Raw genomic sequence first — 24,551 nt, forward strand, 5'->3', positions numbered from 1 at the left:
TGACCAAGCACCACCATGGTAACTAGACCATGACAGTGAGTGTCAAGTCCAGTCTTGGTTTAAACACCTCCCTGCGCAGTCCTTTTCGATACCTAATCACCTTTTCTGTGAAGAAGTTCTTCCTTATGTCCAGCTTAAACTTCCAGTGGCACAGGTTAAGACTGGGACCTCTTGTTCTCTTGCTGGTTGCCTGGGGGAAGAGACTGATCCTCACCTGGCTACACCCTCCTTCCAGGGAGTTACAGGCGGTGATAAGGTCCCCTCTGAGCCTTCTCCAGGCTAAACACCCCCAGCTCCCTCAGCTGCTGTGAACCAGCAACCCCAGGTCCTTTCCCGCTGGGCCACGTTCCAGCCACTCTGTCCCCAGCCTGTGGCACTGCTTGGGGTTGTTGTATCTCCAGTGTAGGACCCAGCACCTGGTCATGTTGAACCTCATGCCCATGGTCTTGCCCATCGATCCAGCCTGCCCAGATCCCTCCACAGGGCCTTCCTGCCCTCCAGCAGATCAAAATCTGAGCCAACCTCCCATGGTCTTTGAATTTGCTAATGGTAGGCTCAATCCCCTCACTCAGATCATCAGTAAAGATGTTAAACAGGGCTGGGCCCAGCTCTGATCCCTGAGGGATACCACTTATGACCGGACACCCACCGGACGCAGCGCCGTTCGCCATCCCTCTCTGGGCCTGTCCATCCAGACAATAACCAAGTAAAATGAGTGAGAGGAAATATTGTATCTTTCGTTCTATATGAGAGTGTCAACATATTAAGAAAGCAGATAATTAAATGGATTATAGAAACTTTTCTATGAGTCTTCTTGAGAACAATTTGTTTTCAGCTGAGGTGGAAACCTGAGATGCTTTCATTTTAAAACTCCTTTTCCTGTGTATGTAGTTTAAGATTCTATGGAGATAATAAGTAGTCTAAACATTATTTGAGGAAGTAAAGGTGTGATACATTGCTAGAAGTACATCTTTGCATTTTATAGCGGTAGCGAAGTTGTGCCAATTTGTCATGAATCCTCTTTGTTTTGGATATAGAAGCGGAAGTTCTCATCTGGTAAAAATAGTAATGAGAAAGCTTGTTGCATATTGCCTGTGATGTCTAGGTTGTGAAAGCTAGTGATGATAACATGGAGGAAGTACGGTGGCTTTTTTTTTTTTTTTTTTTTTTTTTTTTTTGGTTTGGCTTTTTTTGTAGCAAGTTGCAAACAGATGAGCTGAGGATTCTGCCAGGCTAGATTTTTCCAGCAATTTTCAGCATTGCTTGTTCATGTGTGAAGAGAATTCTGTGCTGTACAGTTGATATCAGACCACAAGGTAAAAGGCAATCTTAACCACATTTGCCACTCTGCAAAAAACCTCCAAAATACCCCTTTGTCTTGTTTCTAAACTGTAATCTCCTAAAGTTTGTCCTTTTTATATCTTGTCACATAGAAGTAGTACTATTATTGTCAAAAATTGTGGCCAGAACAAGGTATGAAATATTTAGTATTTTTTTTCCTAAAATTTACATCTGCACTTCCCTGTCCCTACTTGGACATGTGCACAAATCCCTCAGTATTTAAACAGTTAAATTGGAAGAGTCTGTATCACTGTCAGCACTGTGATTCCGGGTCCGGTCCAGCTGGGGGAGAATGGTGAAAATAGAGGAGTGGGAATGATGGACTGCCCGAAAAATAAAACTTTAATGGTGGTAAAATAACAAACGCAGAGATCGCCTGGTCTGAGGGGCAGCATCCAAAGACCGGGGGGCAGGGCTAACTTAACAATAGATAAGGTTGTCTGAGGGCAGGGGTCCAATCCTGAACACGGGATAGGGACATGACTTCATATGTCACAGGTTCCTAACCAATGGAGAACCAGAACCAGAGACATGACCTGTTTTGGAATGATACTATTAGCATCCTAATTTCCAAATCCTTCCTCCCATTGTCTCAGGTTTATGGTTTCTGCATAAGCTACCTGAGGCTGAGCTATCATCCATCTCAGCTAGCTCAGTTCCTACAAGTCTGTTCCTGTATTTTTAGAAGAAAAAAGAGGAAAACCTAGTTCAGAGCGAGTTTTGCAAATCTAGTAAGATTTTGTGTTACAAGTTTATGCTGTTGCTCTTGGAGTTCAGATGTTCTCAGTTTGGACATGTTGAGTGTTTCCGTGAGTTTGTTTGTTTTGTTTGGTTGGATTTTCGAAAATCTGTTAAACACTACATATTTCAGAGCAGAGAATGGCTACCCCCTGTGTCAAGATGCTGAGAACATGGGGCAGAAGAGAGCTGTTGAATTCATGCTCTCTTTCTAGTGGCTTTGATGGCAGTAGTGAAGGAGCAGCCAGGCTGTGTGCTAATGCAGCATGTAACAGGGAGCCAAGTGGTGTGTACTGGGGCTGGAGAGGTGGGAAGGCCCCTTTGGCATGTACCAGTCATGGCTATGCTGTACTTTGGCAGGAGATACACAAAATTCCCTGCCATGCTGTGCAGTTCCTCTGCAGGTGGGGCACAAGATTGATGTTCATGAAAGAACAGCATGGAAAATCAGCACTGGAATAGTATGAAAAGGTGCTGCAGTGAGCCAATTAGTATTACTGCATGGGTGAATCTGGGCAAAATTTATATTAAAGGCCACTTATTTCCAGCACTCAGGAAGTTGATAGCATTCCAGTCTTCATTACGGAGCTGGACCCTACTGCCATTCTTGCAGCTGGAAGCAGAATACTGCAAAGCTGCTGTGCCAAAAACACTGCTGCCAGTCTCAGAACCTCATTCCATTTGCTGGGAAGGTGCTAAGCAAGCCAAATGTTCTATGTCCTTTTGCAAAGACGGGCAGTAAAGATGTGTTGGTAGTGTGCTGTCTTCCAGATAAGAGACAGGCTAGTTCTTCCCATCACCTGCTTGTTCACTCTGCTCCGAAACTCTGTATCTGTAAAAGTCAGTAGGATTGACGACTGTTCTAGCAGTGTTTTTCTGTTTGCACATTTCAGTTTTAGAAAGAGTTGTGACTTCTCCTGGCCAGACCTTTGCTGCAAGCAGTCTGGCAATACAGTCAATGCAAATAATGTTAAGCCTTTTCTGGGAGCATCCATAAAAACTTCAAAATTTCTTCGGGGATACAGGTAGTAATTTCTTTTTTCTTTAAAAAGAGTAAAAGAAAACCTTCTGTAGAGATTTTGGGTGAAGGGTTTTTAGTTGATGGAATTTCCTCATGAAAACTCAAAACCTAGAAGAGCAGTGCACAGTACCGTGTCTTCAGTAGTGTTACCTGAGGACTATGGAAAGGACTTTGATAGATGCAGCTAAAAGTGTCCGAGATGACTTATATGCAAGTTAGGCATTATGAACCTGAGTTTGTGACTGTGCTTCAGGATGTCTTTCTCCTGTTTTCCTCTAGGACTTGCTGTAGTAAGCTTAGAAAATTGCTATAAATGAAACACAAGCTAAAACAGCTTTTGTGGACAAATCTCATCTTGACAGGAAGGCTGCCTTGTTGAATTCCTCTGAGTCCCTTTCTACTAGGCTGCACCTTTGTTGCTGGAGACCTGAATGCTAAGGTCCTGGCCTCCTGGTTGAATTAATACTGCCTCTTACTCATTTTACTTTGTTCTCTGGGGAGCATGCTGAGAGAGAAATTAAGAAAACTAGCATAGAATTTTCTTCTGAAAATTGGCCGAATTGTACATGCATTTTGTTCAGCTGTTGACATCAATTGTTGTAGCTAAGAATTAGAAGGCCATTTCACTGCAGCTGTATTCAGAAGTCTTGTGTTGGGTGATGGAGAAGGGAGTATTTGCAAGCTTGGTTCATGAAGGACCATGTGAGATGCTTTTGGAAGACTAGAGGAGCCAGATCTATCAGTATCTGTACCGCTTGTAGATGCGAGAGGTGAGCATATGCCAGCATCGTTTCTGCATTTTAAATTCATTGCCAGTGGAGCTAGGTGGCATGTGTTAGAGTGTACAGCAATGTGTAGGCAGTCTAGAAGATTAGTGGATTAGTACTCAAGTGTGAAATCAGGAGTACTGTAATGTGATGGTATAGAAACGCTGCAAAGAGCAGACCTGGCAGGATTTGGCTTGCAATGCCAGAACAGATTCCCCAGGCTGAGTTGTGCAGTCTTATCCTGCAGGTTTTACTTGGTGCTGTGGATTTAGCTAGGCTGAAGCATATGAGGGGAGAAAGACTTTACGTATTTTACATTTGTGTAAGTTGACCTCTGCTGTAAGCAAAAATATATAAGATTACACTAATGGTATTCCCTGTACCTATACAGTGTAGTCTCTTAAGTGGAATTAGCTTGCTATGTGTTTGTAAATATTACAGATTGTAGTACTGAAACTACCAGAGCCTACCTCTGGCAACTGGTGCTTATGATTAGAGCTGCCAAATACAGCAAAACATGTATTGCAAACATTAATTTGAATTCTGAACAGCTGTTTGATTCATGTTCGTGTACCTCTGTTGTTCACTGTTTGCAAGCATTCATGCAAATGGGTTTTTGTCTGCATTAATGCAGTTCCTTATGTGAATAGTCATTTTCACGAGCAAGTAATAGTCTTTGTGTGAGTGATGATGTCACTGTAGGTGCTTTTGGTTTGACTACTCCTCCCCTCCCAAATTTAAAACTGTCAGTTACACAAAGAGCAGAATAATTCAGTGCATTATATGGAGCCACGCAAACCGCCTTGATTAGTTCACAACCATCTCTGCTGCTGACGTTTATTTCGCAGGTAAGAAAAATGTATTTTAAAAAACGAAGCCTTGTTTGCAGACGAAGAAAAAGACTTAAATTCAAAAAGAGTATTAATCACAACAAGTAACTCAAACATCTTGGCTTGTGAGCATCAATATTTGTGATTTGACAGTGAAATTATTTGCCAAGTCTCCCTAGAATGTTATAGTACATGCTGACTGGCCAGTGGGTGGGAGTTGTTAGTGATGAGTACTTTGCAGTAATGTTTTATGTGTAACATCTGTTTTCTGCATCCTTCAGTTCAGTTTGCAGTCATTTGCATAGAAGTGTTTTATGTTTAGAAGTGAATCTGTATTATTGCTACCGACTTTAAATTTTTCTGCACTTTCAGTTGATAAATTTGAGACAAGGAAAATGCAGTGTGACACATAGGACAGTTATTTATTTAATGCCTGCTCTTGATGTTTGTTTTCAGATAAGAATTTTTATTCTGGTAGATTTTATCATGAAATGTGATCAGGTCAAGAGGAAATTAGTACAAAATAAGGTTTCGTAAATAAACTACAGAAATAAGTAGTTGGATTTCTTGTACCCTGTTCCCCAGCCCCCTCCACTCCAAATGCCAGTGTGTTCTTGAGCTCTTTTTCCTCTGGATTTTTCCATAGCTTTAATCAATAACTGATTTCTATAGTGAGGCTTTTCTCTAAATCATGAGGATATATAATTTGAATAGGGTTCTGGTTTATTATTTCATATCTTTTTTAATGTTTACTGTGTACAGTACGTGCTTGATATTTATTTCTTTGCAGGTATGCTCCATACTTGTTCAGTGTCCCAGATGATGTTGTATGAGCTATATACTATAGCAGTGAATTTTTCAAAACATATATTTGAAAATTTTGGCTAGGATGAAAAAATTGTTGGATTTGTCTTTGTGACTTGTCCTGGTTTTGCGTGGGACAGAGTTAATTTTCTTCTTAGTAGCTGGGTCAGTACTGTGTTTTTTGGATTCAGTATGAAAATGATACTGACAACACATGGATGATTTAGTTGTTGCTAAGTGGTGCTTGCTTTATGTCAAGGACTTTTTTGGTGTCTTACCCTCTGCCAGTGAGGAGCTGGAGCTTGGCGGGGCATGGCCAGGGCAACTGACCCAGACTGGCCAAAGTGATATTCTCTAGCATAGAATGTCATGCCCAGTATATAAACTGTCTGTGGGTGTCAGTGAGACACTGAGGATATGGCAACTTAGGTTTTGTAGAACAAGTTTGGTACTGTATGCTACCACGGTATGATAAAAAAGATTTTCTCCTGGGAGCACAGGTAATGAAGGTATTGTCATCTGTCCACTCACACAGTAATTCTAACATCACTCTTTTTTAGGCCTTTCACTGGGATTTGGAGATACCTGCTATCTAAAGAAGATATCTAAAGGTATCTGAAGATATCTGCTGCAATGAGATTGCTACAAAGATTCTCTAAAATTTTCAGCCTTTATTTAGGTACCAATGAAAGTCAAATTAGCCAGGCTTTTATGTTATTTTACTTTGTAGGTTCCAGATAGTACTGTGACAGTGTGAAATGTATCTCCCATATTTACGTGGGATTTTTATCTTCTAGTAATAACATATTGCCTCTGAAATTTTTAAATATCGGGTGCCTTCTAGTTATCTGGCATCGTGGGAAGGCAAAGCCTGTTGCCATGGAGCTTTGAGGACCTGCTTTGCCAGTCGGCATACCTGCAGCTACAGAACTGGCTAAATGATCTCATTGTAGGAGTATTTTCATCAGGGTGGAGGAAAAATAGGAAGTGAAGGAGGAGAAATTGGATGGGGGGGTGTTTAAGAAAGATACATCCTTCTCACAGCCCATAGCCATCATAGGTTTCTGCTGTGTCAAGTTGTTACTTTCTTGAAGAATCCTTAACTGTGTTAGGCAATTGGTGTTTGACCTAGAGCTCATAGCAATGTGTTAGCTTATTTTCTTTGCTTTAATTCTGTTCCCTCTGTTTCAACTTTGTTTTGCCTTGCTGTGGACTAGTGCCACACAAGTATGGTGAGAAGGATGGCAGAGGATGATGTATCACGTCACTGTGCAAGGATTTTTTTTTGTTTTGAAGGCTATATCTATGAACAGGAAAGATTCCAGTGTCTGCTTGTTACTCAGTTGTGTGAATTGTTAGCATGCTGCTCCAAATCAACTGTAGCTACTAAACAACTGATTAGTAGTCATCTGGAAAGGTCTGTTTCTAATTAAACCTTTCAAGCCAAGCTTCGCCCTTTTTGACCAAATGGATAAGTATGATATAGCAGATCTCTTTACATGTAGCTGGTGGTAGTTTTTCAGTCTCTGAAGGCTGAACCGCACTGGTGCCTTAGTGTAAGTCCAAGAATATTGGTGGACCATTCATTTATTTTTCTCAGTCATGTGCTGTTGTTTGGTTCCTATAGTCAGTCATGGACTTCTGTGTACTGCATTCTATACACCTATAAACATTTGCTCGCTTCTTTTCAGAATGTATGTATTGCTGAAGTGCTTCTGTGTATTTAAGAGTATTCCCATCCTATATAATGGTAGTCTCACATCTCTAAATGACTTGTGTTAGCAAAATTATATCATTGCATAGTTATATTATCCTTATGATTCCTCCTATTAGTTACAGGATTGATTTATAGTTTTGCTTTCCATTCACGTATTGAAAATTTGAGTTATGTAAGTCTTTGGTTCCTTGTACTCTGGTCTTCTGTTCAAGTGAGATTGGATTTGGATTTCTTTGTGATTGCAGTTGCTTCAGATGTTTCCCCAAAAATCTGAATTTACCTATGCAATTGCAGTTATGGTGCAGAACAGAGGACAATTCAGTTGAGTTCTCTGTCCTGGTTCCCCAGTTGTGCACTGAGGGAACCTTTAGTGATATCACTAATTTTGTGTCCTCACTGCTGTTAGAATTTTGGTTGATGCTTATTGCTGTTCGTCTCTGGCATATATCTGTGTCTTCCACTGGGATATATCAAACAATGAGCAAAGAGCAAAACAATGCTTTCATAAACAACATTGGGTTGTGTGTCTCATGCTTGTTGTGTCCTAGTTCCTGGAGATGTGGCTCTCACTCAGGTACTGCAGGATGCCTGTGTAAATAAGGCTCCCAGATAGAACATGCCTTGTGCACTACTATGCAGATGTGCTTCTTTCTGAAGAATATTGGCTTATGGAGTGGCATCTGTTTATACAGATGTTATTCTAAAGGGATCTCCTGCTGGTACATAGTGAGTACAAACAGCTTTAGATACTCTTTAATCTATCTCTGTGATAGCCAAGCTCTTGAGTAATGGAAGTGTCTCCTTTCCCCCATGTAACATATTCCTGGGGATAGTTGATTACAGAGAGATTAGAGTCAACAGATCTCAGGCAACACCTAAATTTGATCACAACTACTTTGTCAAACAACCTTCTCAATTTCCTGGAAGAGATTCAGAACAAAAATCAGGCAACAGTCACACTAAATATATGTAATGGCTAGCTATGCCTTCTTTGTGTTGGAGTGATACTCAGGTTTTGCAGTATCCCTGTACCTCCTGTACCTCATCTTGATCAGCTAGCCATGTAGAGCTAATCTATGTCATATGCAAGGATCCTGAGACCCATTTGTTATGGTTATGTTAATGAAATGGCTTTGCTGCTACCAGGTTGTGGCACTTGTTGCAAATGTAGGCTGTGCTAAAACCAGGCAAATTTAAAACCCTTTGGTGTAAAAAGTGGTTTCTGCTACTTGCTGGGAACAGTTCTGGCTGTTGACACTCTCACTGTGTGCAACGACTTGACTGATGTGTGCAAGACACCATTTAGTCATCCAGTCTCTGTGTGTTTTTACTGGTGGGAGACAGTGTCTGACAAAAGGGCTTTTGTCTGGAAGTCATCTCAGGGTGAAACGAGTTCTTGCTCTCTGACTCGCTTCACACTCATGGTGATCACAGATACTAGGTTTGCCTTGCAGTGCAGTTATAACTTATGTTCTTTGGACCTGGAACTTCATGACTCCTGTAGCCATAATTTCAGTGGGTGCACACATGGATTTGACTTAGGTCTCACTTGTACGATAAACTCTTTGTCAGCTCATTTCTCACTCTCTTCGCTGAGATGTTTGAGTGTAAGCATTTTCTTTCTCACACTCCAGCTGCTTCTTTACCCTCTTCTACAGTCAAGCTATAATCCTGTGGATTTGATATTGCAGGCTGTTGCCATGGAAATAATGGCGATTTCACAATTTCAGTGCTGTAAGCACTGCAGGAGACAATGGAAAAGGTGGTTGGCAAGAGATATAGTGATATGGGGGGCAATTCAGAGGAGTTGTTTCTGAACCTGTACTTAGGGGGTGACTCTATAATTGTGGGGTCTCAGTGTATGTGTGTGTTTAGTTCTTTTATCTCTTTTTCCTTTTTTTTGTAAAACTGTTTTTTATTAGAGGTTGGTTCATAAAAATGCATTCTTACATTTTTGCAAAGGTTATTGCAAAGTGATGCTAAATTCCCTTTCCATGTCCTCAGAATAAAAGTACAGTGCTTTCTTTGCAGTTTGTAGTAATTCATTTTTGGACAAAAGGGCAGAGGTTGAGATCTAAGCAAGTTCTCTTTGAGTCATACATTTAGCCTGAAGAAATCCCTTTCAGGAAAACATTTTTTCATAAATAGTAAAACAAGCTGAGGACATCATGGTGAGCATATGTATTTAAAGCCGTCTGTGTGACTGACTGTATGAAACCCTAATATATTTGTTATTTAATTTTTAGCGTGTTGTGCATGCAAACAAGTTTTGTGCTGAAGATCATCTTATGCAGCATCTGTTCTTAGCATTATGTCAGGATTCCACATCTATACTGAAATCTTTTCTCTAAATTAGACACATACATAAAGGTAGAGTGAAGCTTACTGGAAGAAATAACTGTGTTATAAAATGAGTTGAATTGGCAGCTTAACAAGCTGAAGGCATCAGATGAGAATTTTTGATACTAAAAGCTAAAAAGCATCAAACAGCTTTTTTTCCACAACTATTTACAGCAGCATTTCACTGATTAACGTAGCCAGAGAGTAGATATTATTTGTAACATTTAACTTAAGATCTTAGAATTACTCTTCAGTCTGCAGTAGGAATTAATCAGTAATGAGGGTGACAGTAAGTTATTTTTTAATTAAAGATAGAGAAAAAAATTGGATGTGTTAAAATGATCTGAAAATGGCTTTAAAAATATTTCAGTCTTTTTCTGCTCAGTGTTCCATAAATGGAGGTGTGAAGATCAGCTGTTATATATGAAAGAGAAACAATAAGGAATGTTCAACATGGCTTTTACTTTGTTGGGCAATGTGATTAGGAAGTCAGGTTCTTAAGGATGGACCCAGTCCTTTGATGCTTGTGTGAGTGGAAATAGTCTGCTTGTGTGCTAGTATCTGAATATCTGAATTTCAAAAATTCTTTGCAAGAAATTTCTGAGTAAATGAAAATGACAAAATGAGCCAGAACTGTTTACACAGGGCCTGGCCTGGAAAGATGAAAAGTGTCTCATACAGCTCTCAAATCTAATTGCAATTGCAAGCATTTGTTAGTACTGAGAATTACATAAATCAGACCTTTAAAATAAATCAAAAGAGACGATGAGGTTTTTTTCTGGACTGTATTTATTTCAGAACAGTTTTTGTCATGTAGCAATTCTTAATGCCAAGTAATGCCAAGTAAGTTTTTAAGTGTTGTATAAAGGTCCATTTTTGAGTAACTACATTGGAGTATTATTGACCTAAATTTTCTCCATGACTGAATATTTATGTATGAGATTGTCTATAGATTTGTCTGCATTGGTGGAATACAGTTAGCATTTATTTTCTGTCTTAAAGTCAGTGAGATCATAAATATACTGATGATAGGTTGTGAGTTTGTTTGATTTCTTCTTGGAAAAGTTGTTTAAAACTCTTGGTTAAGGAGCCGCTTAGCTGCAGGTATCAGTACCTGATTGATAGATGAAGTGTCTCATGATAAATGAATGGGGAGACCTGCACAGTAGGTGGGTGTTTCAGTGCCTCATTGCCTCTCTTCCTGTTACAGGTGCATGGTGACAGCATTGCAGCCATGAGTGGAATTTTAAAGAGGAAGTTTGAAGAAGTTGGTGGAACTTCACCCTGTTCATGTGTGTGGGAGTCAGATGATGATGTTTCTAGCAGTGAAAGTGCTGACAGTGGAAGTAATGTCCATCCATCTGCTTCTAATCATTTTACTCGTAAGTACTAAAGGGGTGTGTAAGGCATGATACTCCTTCTTACACAAGCTAAGAAAGGTTCATTTTACTTGTTAGAAATACAGTGAAAGCTATCTGCTTTTTTTTGAAGTATTTTTTTCTGTTTTATTATATTTAAATGCTGGCCCTGTGAGGAAGTACTTGTTTTTGAAAAAATAACTGTTTCCTCTGGAAATTGTTTCTGTGTAAATTTTTATGTCAGAGTTAGTTTCAGATGAAATTCCATGTTTGCGGTCAATCAATCATTCACATCTGGTTAGTATGTTTTAAGTATATAGGAGAATGTCTTCCAGTTTGGATGATGATTTGGGGGAAGAGGAAATATTTGCAGTAACTAATTTGGAGGCCAGTGCCTCTGCTTGGTGTTGCGTGTTCAGAGCTGAGAGTAGTGTACACAGTCTGTGACAGAATCTGGTCAGTCATGCACCTAGGCCATTGCTGCCTTACAGCTTTCAGTCATTGTCTTTCACCCATCTCAGGGGTAAAGAGAGGAACAAAACTGTAATCCTGCCTGAGAGGGTATTTATAATATAGGTACAGTACAGTAACTAGAGATAACTTAGTAACTACAGTAACTTTTATATGGGAAGAATGGGTTTATTGGAGTGAGCACTGTAACAGATTGCTACTTACTTAAGATTTTTCAGAGGGTCTGGAATTTCTCATTACCTATTAAAACACATCTCTTTACAACCTGATTCTGATAGTAGTGGTTTTCAGATTCCTGTCCTCTGTTGCGGTTATTTTCTATTAGTCATCAGCTTCTGTAAAACCCAAATGCCAAATTTACTAACAGTCAAAAGTCTCTAGATGTAAAATGAATATCTGCAAGAATATTCATTTTACATCTGATAAGAATATTTGCAAATAAAGATTTCTTCTGCAAGAAAGTTGCAGGATTGGGTTGCATAATGTTTGACTATGGAGCAAAACAAGAGAACATGCCTTGCTGTTTCAGACAACTCTATTCTCACTAGTATATACTATACACAAAAGAGCAGGCTTTTAGAATATGTGAGATGTGTTCTCTAGCCTCATCTGAGTTCAGTGTAAAATTCTTACCCCCTCAGCCCACCTTATGAAGTAATGTGTTTATTCTGTACACATACTCCGTGGAGTCAGGTCTCATACAGTGTGCCCAAAGCTATTCTGCTGTTCAGAAAAATCTAGAAATATTCATATAAATTCTTCCCACTCTTATTTATCACTTCTTCTCCAAGTGACTGCTTAGACGCACAAGAGCAGTCTAAAAAATCCTCTATTATGTCATGAGCTCCAGTAAACCATATCAGTACAGAGTAAGTCTTTGAGATAGTAGAATGTTATAACAGTATTTTGTAAGCTGCATGTAGATTAAGGCTGTTGTTAATAATTAATACTCAATATTATGAAATTATATTTATATTTATCTTCCTGTGGTAGCCTGTCCTATACAAAAATAAATGTTGTGCATATCCAAATCAGTTAAATGAATATAGCAGCCTTTCCTTGATTTTCTTTTCCTTAGTGGCATCTATGGAAATGAATGTGCCTTTTTCAGAATTAAAGATAGAAATGTTCATGCATGTATACACATCTGCATATATTTATAGTGTGAGAAAAACATAACTTTGTATGTGCTTTTTCAAGTGACATATATGTACATGTGCTTGTGTACATATGTATGCACATGTGCAGTTTGTGCTAATGACATACAGAAGCCTGGAGTGGTATTTTAAATGTAAAGTCTGTGACAGAATGCTGCAGAGTTTTATACATATTTTTGACTTGTGTCCCAACTATGGTAACAGAAGAAATATATTTGTCTCTCTCCCACTGAGGTTTACGGGTCTGTGTGAATCAGGTACTCTTCTAATAAGAATCCTGCATATAAGGTAGTAAACAAATCATGCTGTTCTTTTTAAGGAGGTTTGATTTGTGAGGGGGATTTTGGTTTTGGGTTTTTTTTTTTTGGGGGGGGGGTGGGTTTGTTTGGTTGGTTGGGGTTTTTTTTGTTTTTGGTTTGGTTTTTTTTTCCTTTGTTCCTTGTTTTAAAAAATATATATTTCACTCACAGGTTGTTTGCTGGTTATTTCACTGGATTTCACTTTGGTTTTAATTCCTGAACTCATGGTTAGGGAAGTTAACAGGCTAATTTTGCTGTCTCAAACTTTATCTTAGGTGCAGCTGGAAAGTTTCTCTGTGTGTATCAGTTAAACTTCAGTAGGCTGCTGAAGCGTTTTACACACCGAGTATGCTCACCCTACCATTAAATGTATTCCTTAAGCAGGGTGGGAACAGGGGTGTGGTGCGAGCATCTGAAGTTGTTTAGCAGGTCTGGAGTCCTAGATGTTATCATGGTAAAACAGGGTTTATTTAAGGCAATTCCAGGAAAGCATAGGGAATCCAAGTACCTGTTTGCTCTCTGTTCAAAATATGTGTACCTAGTTATTTTGAAAGAAAAAACTAAGGGTACAGAGGGACAATTTGTTAGAGGAAACCAGCTGAAACAAAAAAAGTCCCTTAAATTTCTCCATAAAACTTAATTCAAAGCTTCTGAGATGGTTATTTTAAGATCTGAGTACTTCCACATCCACATTGCTGCTTTTCATGTTATTCGTAGTTAAGCTAATCAGTTTAGCTCACCTGCAGTGAGGCCAGCCCAGTAATATTCCTGTGTATTATGACTATTTTCTTTTCTCTGCTTAAAAGGCAAGTGTTTGCAGTAGTTATGAAGTGTCAAGTGGTTCCAGTAAAAGGCAGGAAGAACTCTGGAATTGAAGTTGGTCTATGATTTAGCTCTGGGAGATGGTGAGGGGAAGACTCTTGTAGCCTGTTTGAGCCAGGAGTAGAGTTACATTTTATGGATTTTTATGTAATAGGGAAAAAGGCCAAGATAATATTTGGAATGGAGCTGAACTGTCCTGTATAGGGCAGAGACCTGCAGATAGAAGTCTTTTTCTGAACAGCATTTGTAAGAGACAGAAACTAATGGCAATATAGATTTTTCAAGTGGTTTGTGTCAATTTAAAAATGCCAAAAATGGGATCTCAGGATTGCTGAGAGCACTGACCAAAGACCCCTCCAGGCTATCTAAAATGTGTGATCAGAGAAATTCAGTCCCGTTATAGCATAAGCTTGCACTGAATGTTTTGAGAGGAGTCTACTCTTAATGTAGCCAGTGTGTGGAGCAGGAGTGAAAAATACTATTACTTTCCAGACTCTGAACAGATTATTAAAAACAATAATAATACCTGTTGTTATAATATTCTTTGTTTGATTTGGGAAACTTGTTGGCTCCCTGGTTAAATTCATATAAATATCTCCAGCACAAAAACATGAGCCTGCAGACATTTTCCATTGCTCCGTTGTTATGTCATGACTGACTTCAGTTTTTACCGTTTCTATGACAACTGTGATTTTTTGATTGGTAAAGAATCAATCACTAAAGGATTTTTGGAACTGTAAAGTATTTTTCCATCAAAGGAGTAGAGTGAAAATATCAAGATGCTTTTCATTAATCAGTATTGAAATTGAATTGCTGTCTAAATGTGGATACCTACTTGTGGCAGGCTCCACATATGCTAATTTTGCAGATAGAACAGATGAGAAAATAGCCCTATTACAGTTGCCAAATAATTTTCTGGAAAATTAATGATAATTTATGCTTACAATTTAAGCCATTCTTATTTTTCAAATCATGAAGGTATTGACATTCCCAGGTTAACCCTTAAATAAAGGTACTTATCAAGGCATGGTTCAAAGCAACACAACTGGATTGTTTTCTGAGCTTCTTAGGCAATTTTTGCGAGTCATCAGCAAAATGGTACTTGGGGACTAATGATGACATTATGTTAGATGGGAGTGAAAAAAAAGTAGAAATGAACAGAATGTACAGGTGAACAGTTGGTGGTTACTGGGAAAATACAGAGAGGAGCTAATAAAGAGCTCATCAGGGTGGGAAGACAGCTTGCAGACTATGTCATGTATGAAGGAAAAGAGTGAAGGAGGTTCCCCAAGATGAGGAGCTCAACAAGCAACAGGGTGTATTTCAGTAAGAGCAGGAAAGCAGTGGTAACAGATTTTACTTGGTAAATATGTCAGCTTGCAGAAAGGGCTACAGATTGGCTGGCTCAAAACTGGGAAAAGGCGGGGGGGGGGCTAATGAACAGAATGAGAATGAGCCGGCTTATCAAGATCAAAGGAATTTAATGCTCCGGGAGTTTGCAAATTTTTAGTCATTGATAGTGACTCATCCTCTTTCACTACATTGATGTATATGGAACATATTTCAAAAACAGATTAGAAAATTACTGGGAAATGTTGATTTTTGATTCTACAGCATATCTGTATCTGTGCTGCATTTATTAGAGAAAAGCCTTGCACTCAAAACATATGTATAAGGTCTGTATTCAGGAGTGTGCACTGTCAGCGGGTCTGGAACCATCTTTTGCTGGCAGTTTTTCGTTCAGAATGATGCTAACACAATGTACGGGATTCTGTTTGCTGATCAAATGTTGTCTGTGAGATTGCATAACAATTAAATATGATGGTTAGATATTGTCCTTGATTTGTTCTACAGATTTAAAATTATACCTGATCATATCTCAGCCACTGGCTTTAGACTTTTTATAGCAGTTGCTGTCTCTAGATGCTATCATAATATGCAAAATAATTTTAATAACTTTACAGTCTCATTTATAAAATCAAAGAATATGAAGTTTCTTTTTTCTCTCACCAGTGATACATGTAATTTTAGAAATGCAAAGTCATTATGACCATGGGTTTTTTGATAAAGTGGTATAAACATGCCTCAGCTCACAGATTTTCAAATTCTTTCAGAAGTTTTTCTTTTCAGCTAACTTCTAGCTTGGATTTGAACTAGGCTCAGGTAACATCCTTCTCTGGAGAAATTGTAAGATTGGGAAGTAGGTGAGTTTTATTTTAATGAAGACTTGCTCCATGGTCTTTGTAAAATAAGACCAGAATTTTAAAATGTATTTCTAAGGGTAAAAAAGCCTTAAGATGTCTTGGGTACTAAAAGTAGCTGTCCCTTTTTTCAAGTACAAGGAAGCATTATGACAACATTTGGATACCAGGGAAAGCTGTGGGTGGCCTGATACCATTACACTAGCTTCTGCAGGGAAATAATTGGTGAATCAAATCACAAAGAAGGGAAAAAAATGGATTTTTCTGTTACCAGTTTATAACTATGAATAGATTCATTTTTGTCTGAAAAAAAGTTTCATGCTTTCTTTCTCCTGACTGCTGTATCCTAATGCTCACTTTTATTCCTAGTGAGAGTCCCAGTGGCCTTCAGCAGCTTTCCTTGAATTGCTTTATGTGCTCTTACAAAGCAAATGAAGCTTCAGAAAGATTACTGCCATATTCTCTCTCCTCGTCTAGTGCCATGATTAGTACATATGTTTCATTTTATAGTAGTCTACAATGTCTCCTATCAGTCTGTGTAAAGATGGTTTTAAAGATGTTTTAATTTAAAGCCAGGTTATATTCAGTGCTTTTGACGGAGTATGTTGTCTTATTGACCAGGTTGGATGGGACCCTGAGCAGCCTCACCCTCGTGGCTGGCATCCCTGCCTGGGAGTGGGAGGTTGGAACTAGTTTATCTTTAAGGCCCCTTCCAAACCAAACCATTCTGTGACTGTCCATTACAGACAATTTCAGACTGTAGCACCCGCAGTACAGGTGCCATTGTGCAGTGTTTTCTCCTTACTGAATGTTACTCTGCTGTTCCTTGCTCTGATTTAGCAATAGGGATGACTGAGGGGAGTTAACTTCAGGACAGCAACATAAATGCACTACTGGCAGTGGATCTTCTAGAAGAAGTTGCTTACAGGGGCTTGTCCCTGTTTAAAGGTTTTTTCTGTCAGTTGATACAGCTGTTGTTTGTATGAACATGCCTTCTGTGGGATTTGGCTTGGTTGGTCTTTTTGTGGTTTGTTTTAATAGACTAGCAGTTCTGCTTGCAAAACAGAGTTAACAAGCAGGTGAACTTGAGTAGTTTTATCTTGGTGCTTCATAATGAAACCATTCCAATGCTTACAAGAAAGATGTAACTGTATTTTATCTCTGTTTGGAGTCTTACCAGCCTTCAATGATCAAGTTTTATATTCTGATTTTTCTTACATCATTTGTATTGTACTAGGACTTTATGGCTCTGCTGGGCACCTGGACCTACTTAAGATGAAAGCCTGTATCTGCATGCAGAAAATACAGACTGATTTTCTCCAATGTGAGACAGCAACCACATACAGTAAATGCGTGTGGTTGCTGCCTTATAAACTGCAGGGAGGAATGAATCCATGGAAATTACTGACTCATGGGCAAAGAGTTCAAAAAGTTTGATTGAAACATTAGGGAAAAAGAAAAGTGTTCAGCTTGCTGGAGGCTATATTGACTTCTTCCTTTCTTCTTCCTCCGTAGACCAGCCCCATCTCCCATGTGTATTTTAGTCTCGTTGAGATGTCCTGGTGCTCAGAGCAGTCCCCTGGTGTGCACTGAGTGTGAAGGTGTATTTAAGGGCCTGATCCTTAAAGGAATATAAAGAAATTGAGTACCAGTCCTCTCCCTCCTACAAAATTCTGCAGTGATGTTTTCAGCAGGTGCAGTTAGGAGACTATAATAACAAGCTATCATTTCTTTGGAATTTGCCAATTCAGTGAATTAAAAACAGTTACATTAATTTTTTTATTCTAAAGCTTTCATGAGCTGTCTCTGTTTCCTGAAGGTTTCTGTTCGGCTTTTCAGCGGTCTTGCTGTGGTGTCTTGTGTTCATCTACCGATTCATGTGTCTGTTTTGAGCTTTCAAGCATTTGAAGCAAGTAAGGGGATGTGCTTTTTCATAGATGGTATTCAACAATATTGAGCATAATTTTTCTTTTTTTTCCACTAAATATGCAGCATTTTTGGTGTTGTGATTGTGTGACTACTGATACTAGTCTACCACAATGTATTTGTAGTACTCATTTACTCTGAACTTAGATAATGTTGATATGACTGTTCTGAGGGGGAAAACCAGTTAGCAGTTATCAAGGACATTGACTTGTCGTCCTGTTATTTCCCAGTTCACTATCAAAGCCAATTAAGACTCTTTTTGTAATGTGGAGTCTTTTGGATTTTAATGAATTCATCATCAACTGTGTATGCCCCAGAGTAATAGTGGTGAGAAGGGGAGTTTCACCATCAAACTGATTGAAGACTCAATGACTTCATCCCAAGTGAGGCTTCAACTGTTATTATCCCTGGCTCCAGCCTTGTTACATGATGCTTTTTCAATGGGTGCTCATGTGCAAAATAATAATATGCCAAGCCATTAACCCCCACTTGCAGTGCAGGTACTGAATGCATTGTCACAGGACTTGCTGTGACATTATCAGAGACAGCTTAAATTACTGGTAGTGCTTATTGAATTTCTGAGTTACTGATGTTTAGTGAATTTCTCTGTAGAAATATTTTTTGTCTTTGCAACTTCTTGTAAAGTTGTTTCCATTTTGCAAACTCCAGGCTTTAGATACAGGCAAAGAACAGATTTTTTAGTGCTGAAAAGTAGGGTTTGTGTATTATCAACTGGTTATCTGAGTATTTTATTTAGACAAGGATATTAGGAGATGCTTTTGAAAATGTTTAAGCAGGAGTTTTGTTTGCAACAAAACTAATATCAGTTCCAAACTCTTTCTTATTTTAATTGAGGTATGACTGCTAGCAAAGAAAGCAGCCATAGGCAGTGGTCATCTATAGAGCAATAGTTCAGCAGTGGTTACTATGGCAACCATAGGTGACCTACATTTTACCAAAAAGTGATCATTTGTAGGTTTTTTTGGTGTTTTTTTTTCTTTTTTCTTATTTCTTTTTTTTTTTTTTTTAATGGAGCATATCTATTCACTTCTACTGCTATTTTTCATCTTTTACATATTATTTAACTTAAATAATATTCTTAGTTTTGAGTGATAAATGTGAAATGGACTTAAAAAGTTTTGGAGCAGTCATTGTTACACTACTATTTAAAATTAGTAGAAATTTTTACCTTTGTTGTCATGCCCAATTGTATGTTCTTAGGAGGAAGGTAACACAATTTAATTACAGCTGCATTAAAATAATGTATTATTTAGATCCCCACCAGTATGTGGTTTATAATGGCTTGCAGTGGAAAGGCTCATTGTTGTGAATTTATCTATTTCACTAACATTACAAGTCAGTAGGCTAGGGTCCGAATAAAGCTACCCAAACTTTGGACTTTGAATAAGCATCAAAAATGCTTTTGGCTATAGTAAATTCATCTTGTCATTGCCTTTAAGGAAGTGAGAATTTTCTCAAAAAATTACACTATTCTGCAGACAGACAGAAGAGCAGCTAGGAGAGATGACAAAATGTGACATTTCAGATAAAAATCAAGTTGGCATTTTAAATATACATTTCTCATAATGAGATTAACACAGAAGAGGAGGTGCTGGGTCAGAGCATGTGCCCAAGGAAGTCATTAAATGTTGTGATTTGTCTAGAATTTTGTTTGCAGATGAGCCAGGCCTGGATTTTCATAAATTTTTGTTAAAATAAGTTCTTCAAGAAAGGATTTAATTTTCTTTTTAATTTTCTTTTTTTTTCTTTTTTTAATTGGGGTGACTTTGGTAGTCTTCAGATAAACATAGTATTCTATTTTGAATTGTTTATTGTGCTTTCTAGTGTGAAGGAAACTTTAGTTTCCCATTAATGTAGGACAGAGAAATCTACAATAGAAGCTTTTGAGACCAAATTTTATTTTTCATAACTTAATGGATCGCCTGCTAATTACGAAAACCCTGTCATAGTCATGAGAGTCTATCATGGCGTTTCGTGGAACCACTAGGCTGAGGTGAATCTATTCAGGTCCATATTTTGTGGTCCTTCCTCACTGTTCCCATGTACAACATCATATGCATCCTGCAGCTGATAATGGAACCACCTCCCTATGTCTCCTATGTTTTCCATTTGCTCCTCCCTGCTCTCCTCTCCACCCATCTTTTGTACCCTGTTTATTGCTTTGAAGTTTATACAGCCCACTCAGTTTCATCCATACTGTACGGCATGCTTTGCACCATCAGCCATGTGTTATGAGATTAGCTATAAATTCATTTGCATACCTCAAAAAAGGAAATGTTTTTTGTTTGTTACCTCCTTTCCTGCTTCAGAAAGCTGTAGTTGTATGTCCATCTGTGCACACTCTGATACATGCAAGCAGCAGCAGTAGTATTGGCAAGAAATATTAATTCCTTGTGTGAAACAGCCAGTACTAAATGTTTGTGGGAGCTTACGTAGTTTGTGATGCCGAATTTGATTATCACGCGCACTTCCTGTATCATGATCAAAAACTTTTTTCTTTGCGTCATTTTGATCCTAAAAATTCTTATGTATCCCTTAAGCAGAATGTCACAATAGCAAGCATTGCAGCCCTCATTCTCAAGATCATAGCTAAGACAGTATGTAAGAGCTGTATGTCCAGAGAGTTATGGCCTCTGCTGGAGGAGGATGTGAAAATCACCAGAGGTCTACTGGAGTCTGTACCAAAGCTAAGACAAACTAAGCTAGGATTCCTACATTATTTTAGAGTTGGATCACAAGTGTTGGGGGCACAATGGAAAGGGCCACTGATGATTTTGGCTGAGGTGGAGTTAACTTTCTGCACAGTGGCTGGTAGGGGGCTGTGTTTGGATTTGTGCTGAACACGGGGTTGATAACACAGAGATGTTTTGTTATTGCTGAGCAGGGCTTACCCTGAGCCAAGGCCCTTTCTGCTCCTTGTACGGCCACGCTGGAGAGGGGGCTGGGGGTACCCGGGAGACACAGCTGGGACAGGTGACCCCTGCCCAAAGGGACCCTCCAGACCACGCAACATCACCTTCAGTGTGTGAAGTGGGTGGGGAGAAGGAAGAAGGGAGCACATCTTGAGTGCTGGCATTTGTCTTCCCAGGTAACCTTACCCTTGATGCAGTCTTGCTCTCCTGGAGATGGCTGAGCCTGCCTATCTGTGGGAAGCAGTGAATTAACTCCTTGTTTTGCTCTGCTTGCATGCGCATGTAGCCTTTGCTTGTCCGATTAAACCCATGAGTTTTCCAGCTTTTACCTTTTGGTTCTCTTCACAGTCCTGCTGGTGGGGCCGTGAGTGAGTGGCTGCCCAGGGCTTGGGGCTGTCTGGGGTTAAACCACGACACCAACAGGCATCTCTAATGGCAGAGCTGCTACTGTCACTGCCTTGTGCCACCAGCGCCTTCTCTCTATATGATGACCACGGTTTTTCAGTATGGAATAAGTGTTGGCCTGTTTTTAGTTTGCTTTTCCAAAAGCTATATCCAAAAATGTATTTTAGATAGATATCCAACCTCACTTTAAGGACTTCAACAGATGGCAAGTCTGTCACCTGGCATGGTAAGCAGGATTAATGTTTAATTGTCCTTGCAGTTACTGAATTTTGCCCTGCTCAGTGAAATACAGGAAGGTTTTCACACTCCCTGTTGTGTCAGAACAGAAGTACTTCCATGTGTACCAGAAATCAAATGTGCATACTCGCAGTGTGCTCAAAGGTTGTATAATCATTTATTTTTATATATCAAAATGCTCTTGTGAATTTTTTCACTCTAATGTGGTGACTTGGCTTCATTGCAAACAAAGGGAATTTTCTGTTTATTCTGTGAGTTTGCATATGGCATCACATAATTTTTCATAGAAATTCTAAGAGTTTGTTGGTATCATTTTAACAGTAATGAGACATGAATTTCGTTTTTTAGAGGACAGATTAAGGAAATGTCTACAGACTGAAAACGTGATTTCAGAGGTCTAAAAATCTCCTGAGAGAAACTGGAGTTCTTTGAGATCACAAGGTCAGTAGTACAGTAGCAGTTATTCACGTGCATATATCTCTACTGTTACACAAGTCCAATTTCATTTTGTACAATTTGATGGTACAAAACATGATGCTATATTTTACATCTCTGCAGAGATTTTGATTAGCACTTTTGGAAGAACATAATAAAAAAAAAAAAACACACAGTTTTCGAGCTGCACGTTTGTGTTTAAAAATGCTTAAAATTCATGCTGAAACCTACTGGATTAGCGTGCATCAGCAACGGCCAGTGAAATTAGATTTATGTAGGTAAAATGTTCCTAACTTATTGTCTGTGTTTGTAAATAAATTATTATTGTATATTTGCATCCTTTGTCACTTGCTTTCAAAAGTATCGCCTGTTTAATATTTTGGAAAGGGAAACACTGAGTTATCTGAAGAGGTATTTTCAAGGCTTTTATTTCAATTGCCACATCATAATGTGATTAATTTTTCCCAGAGGCTGGAAGTAAGGGATATGATTTATTCAGCCACAAAAGAGATGGCCAACACATCTCAAGTAATAAATGGGTTCAGAGAACTGTGTGTAATCAGTAAAATATTTTAATAATGTCACGAAGTAGCTTAAAATGCTTGATAAATAGCAAGAAAATGATGATAGCATCTTCTCTTGGTTAAGTAATTCATAATTTCATGTAAGCTTTACTGGGATATTGGAAAATGGGTATTTATTTTTTATTTGTTTGTTTATTAGGATGTTATTTTTAAGTGTTACATGTACTGATGAAGGAAAAATCAGAAAGCACTACTGTAGGTAACCCTTATTCTGAAGGGTCTGTTTGATTTAGCAGTTAACCATGGTATGAATGAAGACATAAAACCTGTCTGGTTTTTGTGGCTCTAAGTGTGGCGATTTGTCATAGTGTTCTGATTTGAGATGAGGAGGAAGGATAGGAGTTCCCACCTCCTCCCCATTTCTCCCCCTGATACTCAGAGTTAGGTTTCTGGTCTACATACGAGATGGGTTGAAAAGGGTTTCTTTTTCTGGGCTTTATTTAGTGAATAACATAAGTAACCGATCTAATACATGAGATAATAGGATAAATAAAATAATAAATTTACAAGCATGGTGGGTTTTTTGTTGTTTGCTCACCTTCCCCTTTGTTTTCTGAAGAGCAATTTTGCTCTATGTGCTCCATAAAGGGCAGGTTAACTGCTCTAGCTAATTCCCAGGAATAAGCATTTTCCAAAACAAGGTCCAGGTGGGAAAATTAATAATTAACCTCAAATAGGTGGGATTTTTGAATTTCTCTTTTCAGTTACAGGGCAGACAAATTAAAGAAATGTAGGATGACAAACGGAATTTTGAAGAAACAGGTTTTACTCATATTACCTGTAAGAGTAAGGAATTGCTAACCGATTGCAATTCTGCTTTGATTTTGGTTGGTTGGTTGGTTTGGGTTTTTGTTGGGCTTTTCTGTTTGTTTATTTAAAATATCCAAACACAAGGTCCTTGTCCACCATTTATACTGCAATCTCTGGCTAACAACAAAGGGGAAAAAAGACGACCACCACAACAAAACAAACAGTCTTCCAAACAAAAAAACCAAACCAAAACCCTTCTATAGGTCTTGAAATTACTCTGCATTCATAAGGTCTGAAGAGTGATGAGGATGAAAAATCTACATGCTCAAATCTCAGTCCATTGTCTTAAAATCGGGAGAGTGGAGAGACAGCATAAATCACTAATCCAATTGTGCTAGAACAGCTGCCCAGATACAGCAACCGTGAAATCTGTGCTAGCAACCTGATTAAGTTGTTTTTTAACCACTGTGTCATCTCACTTAGTTCTGTGTGCAGCATGACAGTGTCTGGATTCAGTGGCTGCTTTAAGACATTTTAGCTCATGGGGATGAAGCCCAATGAGAGTTCCTGCACAAATGCAGTGTTTGCAGCCTCTCCAGTGGTGCTGGCTTGGGGCTGGATTGTGTACTTGGTGCAGGAGAGATGTGAGACATACAGAGATTTACCAGAGGCTATAAATTTGTGAAAGGGACAATCACCACTATCACAAATGCAACAGTTTTCCCACGTCTGGATCCATAAAACTGCGGGATAGCTGAACAGGGGATATTTCAGGAACACATGATGGCATACTCTTATTTTTAAAAAGGACCTAATTTAATTTTATGTGATGGTGCCTGCATTTTAATGCATAGCATAATAAAGCCTGAACCTTTTGGCTGAGGTCAGCTCATCTTCTTTTAGGAGTAGTTAAGCATATTAAAAAAAACCTCTTCTCTTCCCATAAATACTTTCCAGTGGTTAAATTCAAGAGTTTTTAATTAGAAATCGCAATATATGGGAACTTGGAAGATTTCTGGGACTATAAATTCAGTCACAGTGCTTTTTTCCCTAGAAATTAGAAATACAGAAATGAAAAGATAAAAAGACATGTCCCATGTTGCAATTGCTGTCAAATTTATGTTGGATACTTGGGGTTTGTGTTGTAAGTTGTGGCCTGTGGTTTTCTTTCTGAGTTTTGCTCTGGTGCCAGTAGTAGCTAAAAATAAATAAAAATCTATTTACTGGGGATGACAAAATCCACTATCCAGAGAGCAAAATTAATTTGTAGGCTTTATGCATGCAAAAATGCATGACTTGCCTATTTCAGGGTTGGGAGATAGTTTAAAACCCCAAGTAATTCCACTGGAGAAGGTATGTGTTATGTAAATAAGCACTTTGATGGTATCTCTACCCTTTTGTCTGGTAAGACACAG

At 38.7% G+C, this 24,551-nt stretch overlaps 1 protein-coding gene across 5 annotated transcripts in view; it reads left to right on the forward strand.

Moving 5' to 3' along the window:
• CSRNP3 (cysteine and serine rich nuclear protein 3) overlaps positions 1–24,551 on the forward strand; it is a 99,830-nt gene that overhangs the window by 19,988 nt on the left and 55,291 nt on the right. For 4 of the 5 annotated variants that reach the window (XR_009208046.1, XM_040070047.2, XM_040070045.2 and 1 more), the window contains exon 2: positions 10,769–10,940. Coding sequence is in view for 4 of the 5 variants with exons in the window: in XM_040070044.1 (XP_039925978.1) it covers positions 10,769–10,940 (172 nt within the window). In the remaining variant the exon portion in view is untranslated. Of the gene's footprint in view, positions 1–7,003; positions 7,058–10,768; positions 10,941–24,551 lie in introns of those variants that run through there. The other variant, XM_040070048.2, reaches the window with a different exon arrangement.

The sequence above is a fragment of the Hirundo rustica genome, chromosome 7 (assembly GCF_015227805.2).
Source record: "Hirundo rustica isolate bHirRus1 chromosome 7, bHirRus1.pri.v3, whole genome shotgun sequence".
Classification (NCBI taxonomy): Eukaryota; Metazoa; Chordata; class Aves; order Passeriformes; family Hirundinidae; genus Hirundo; species Hirundo rustica.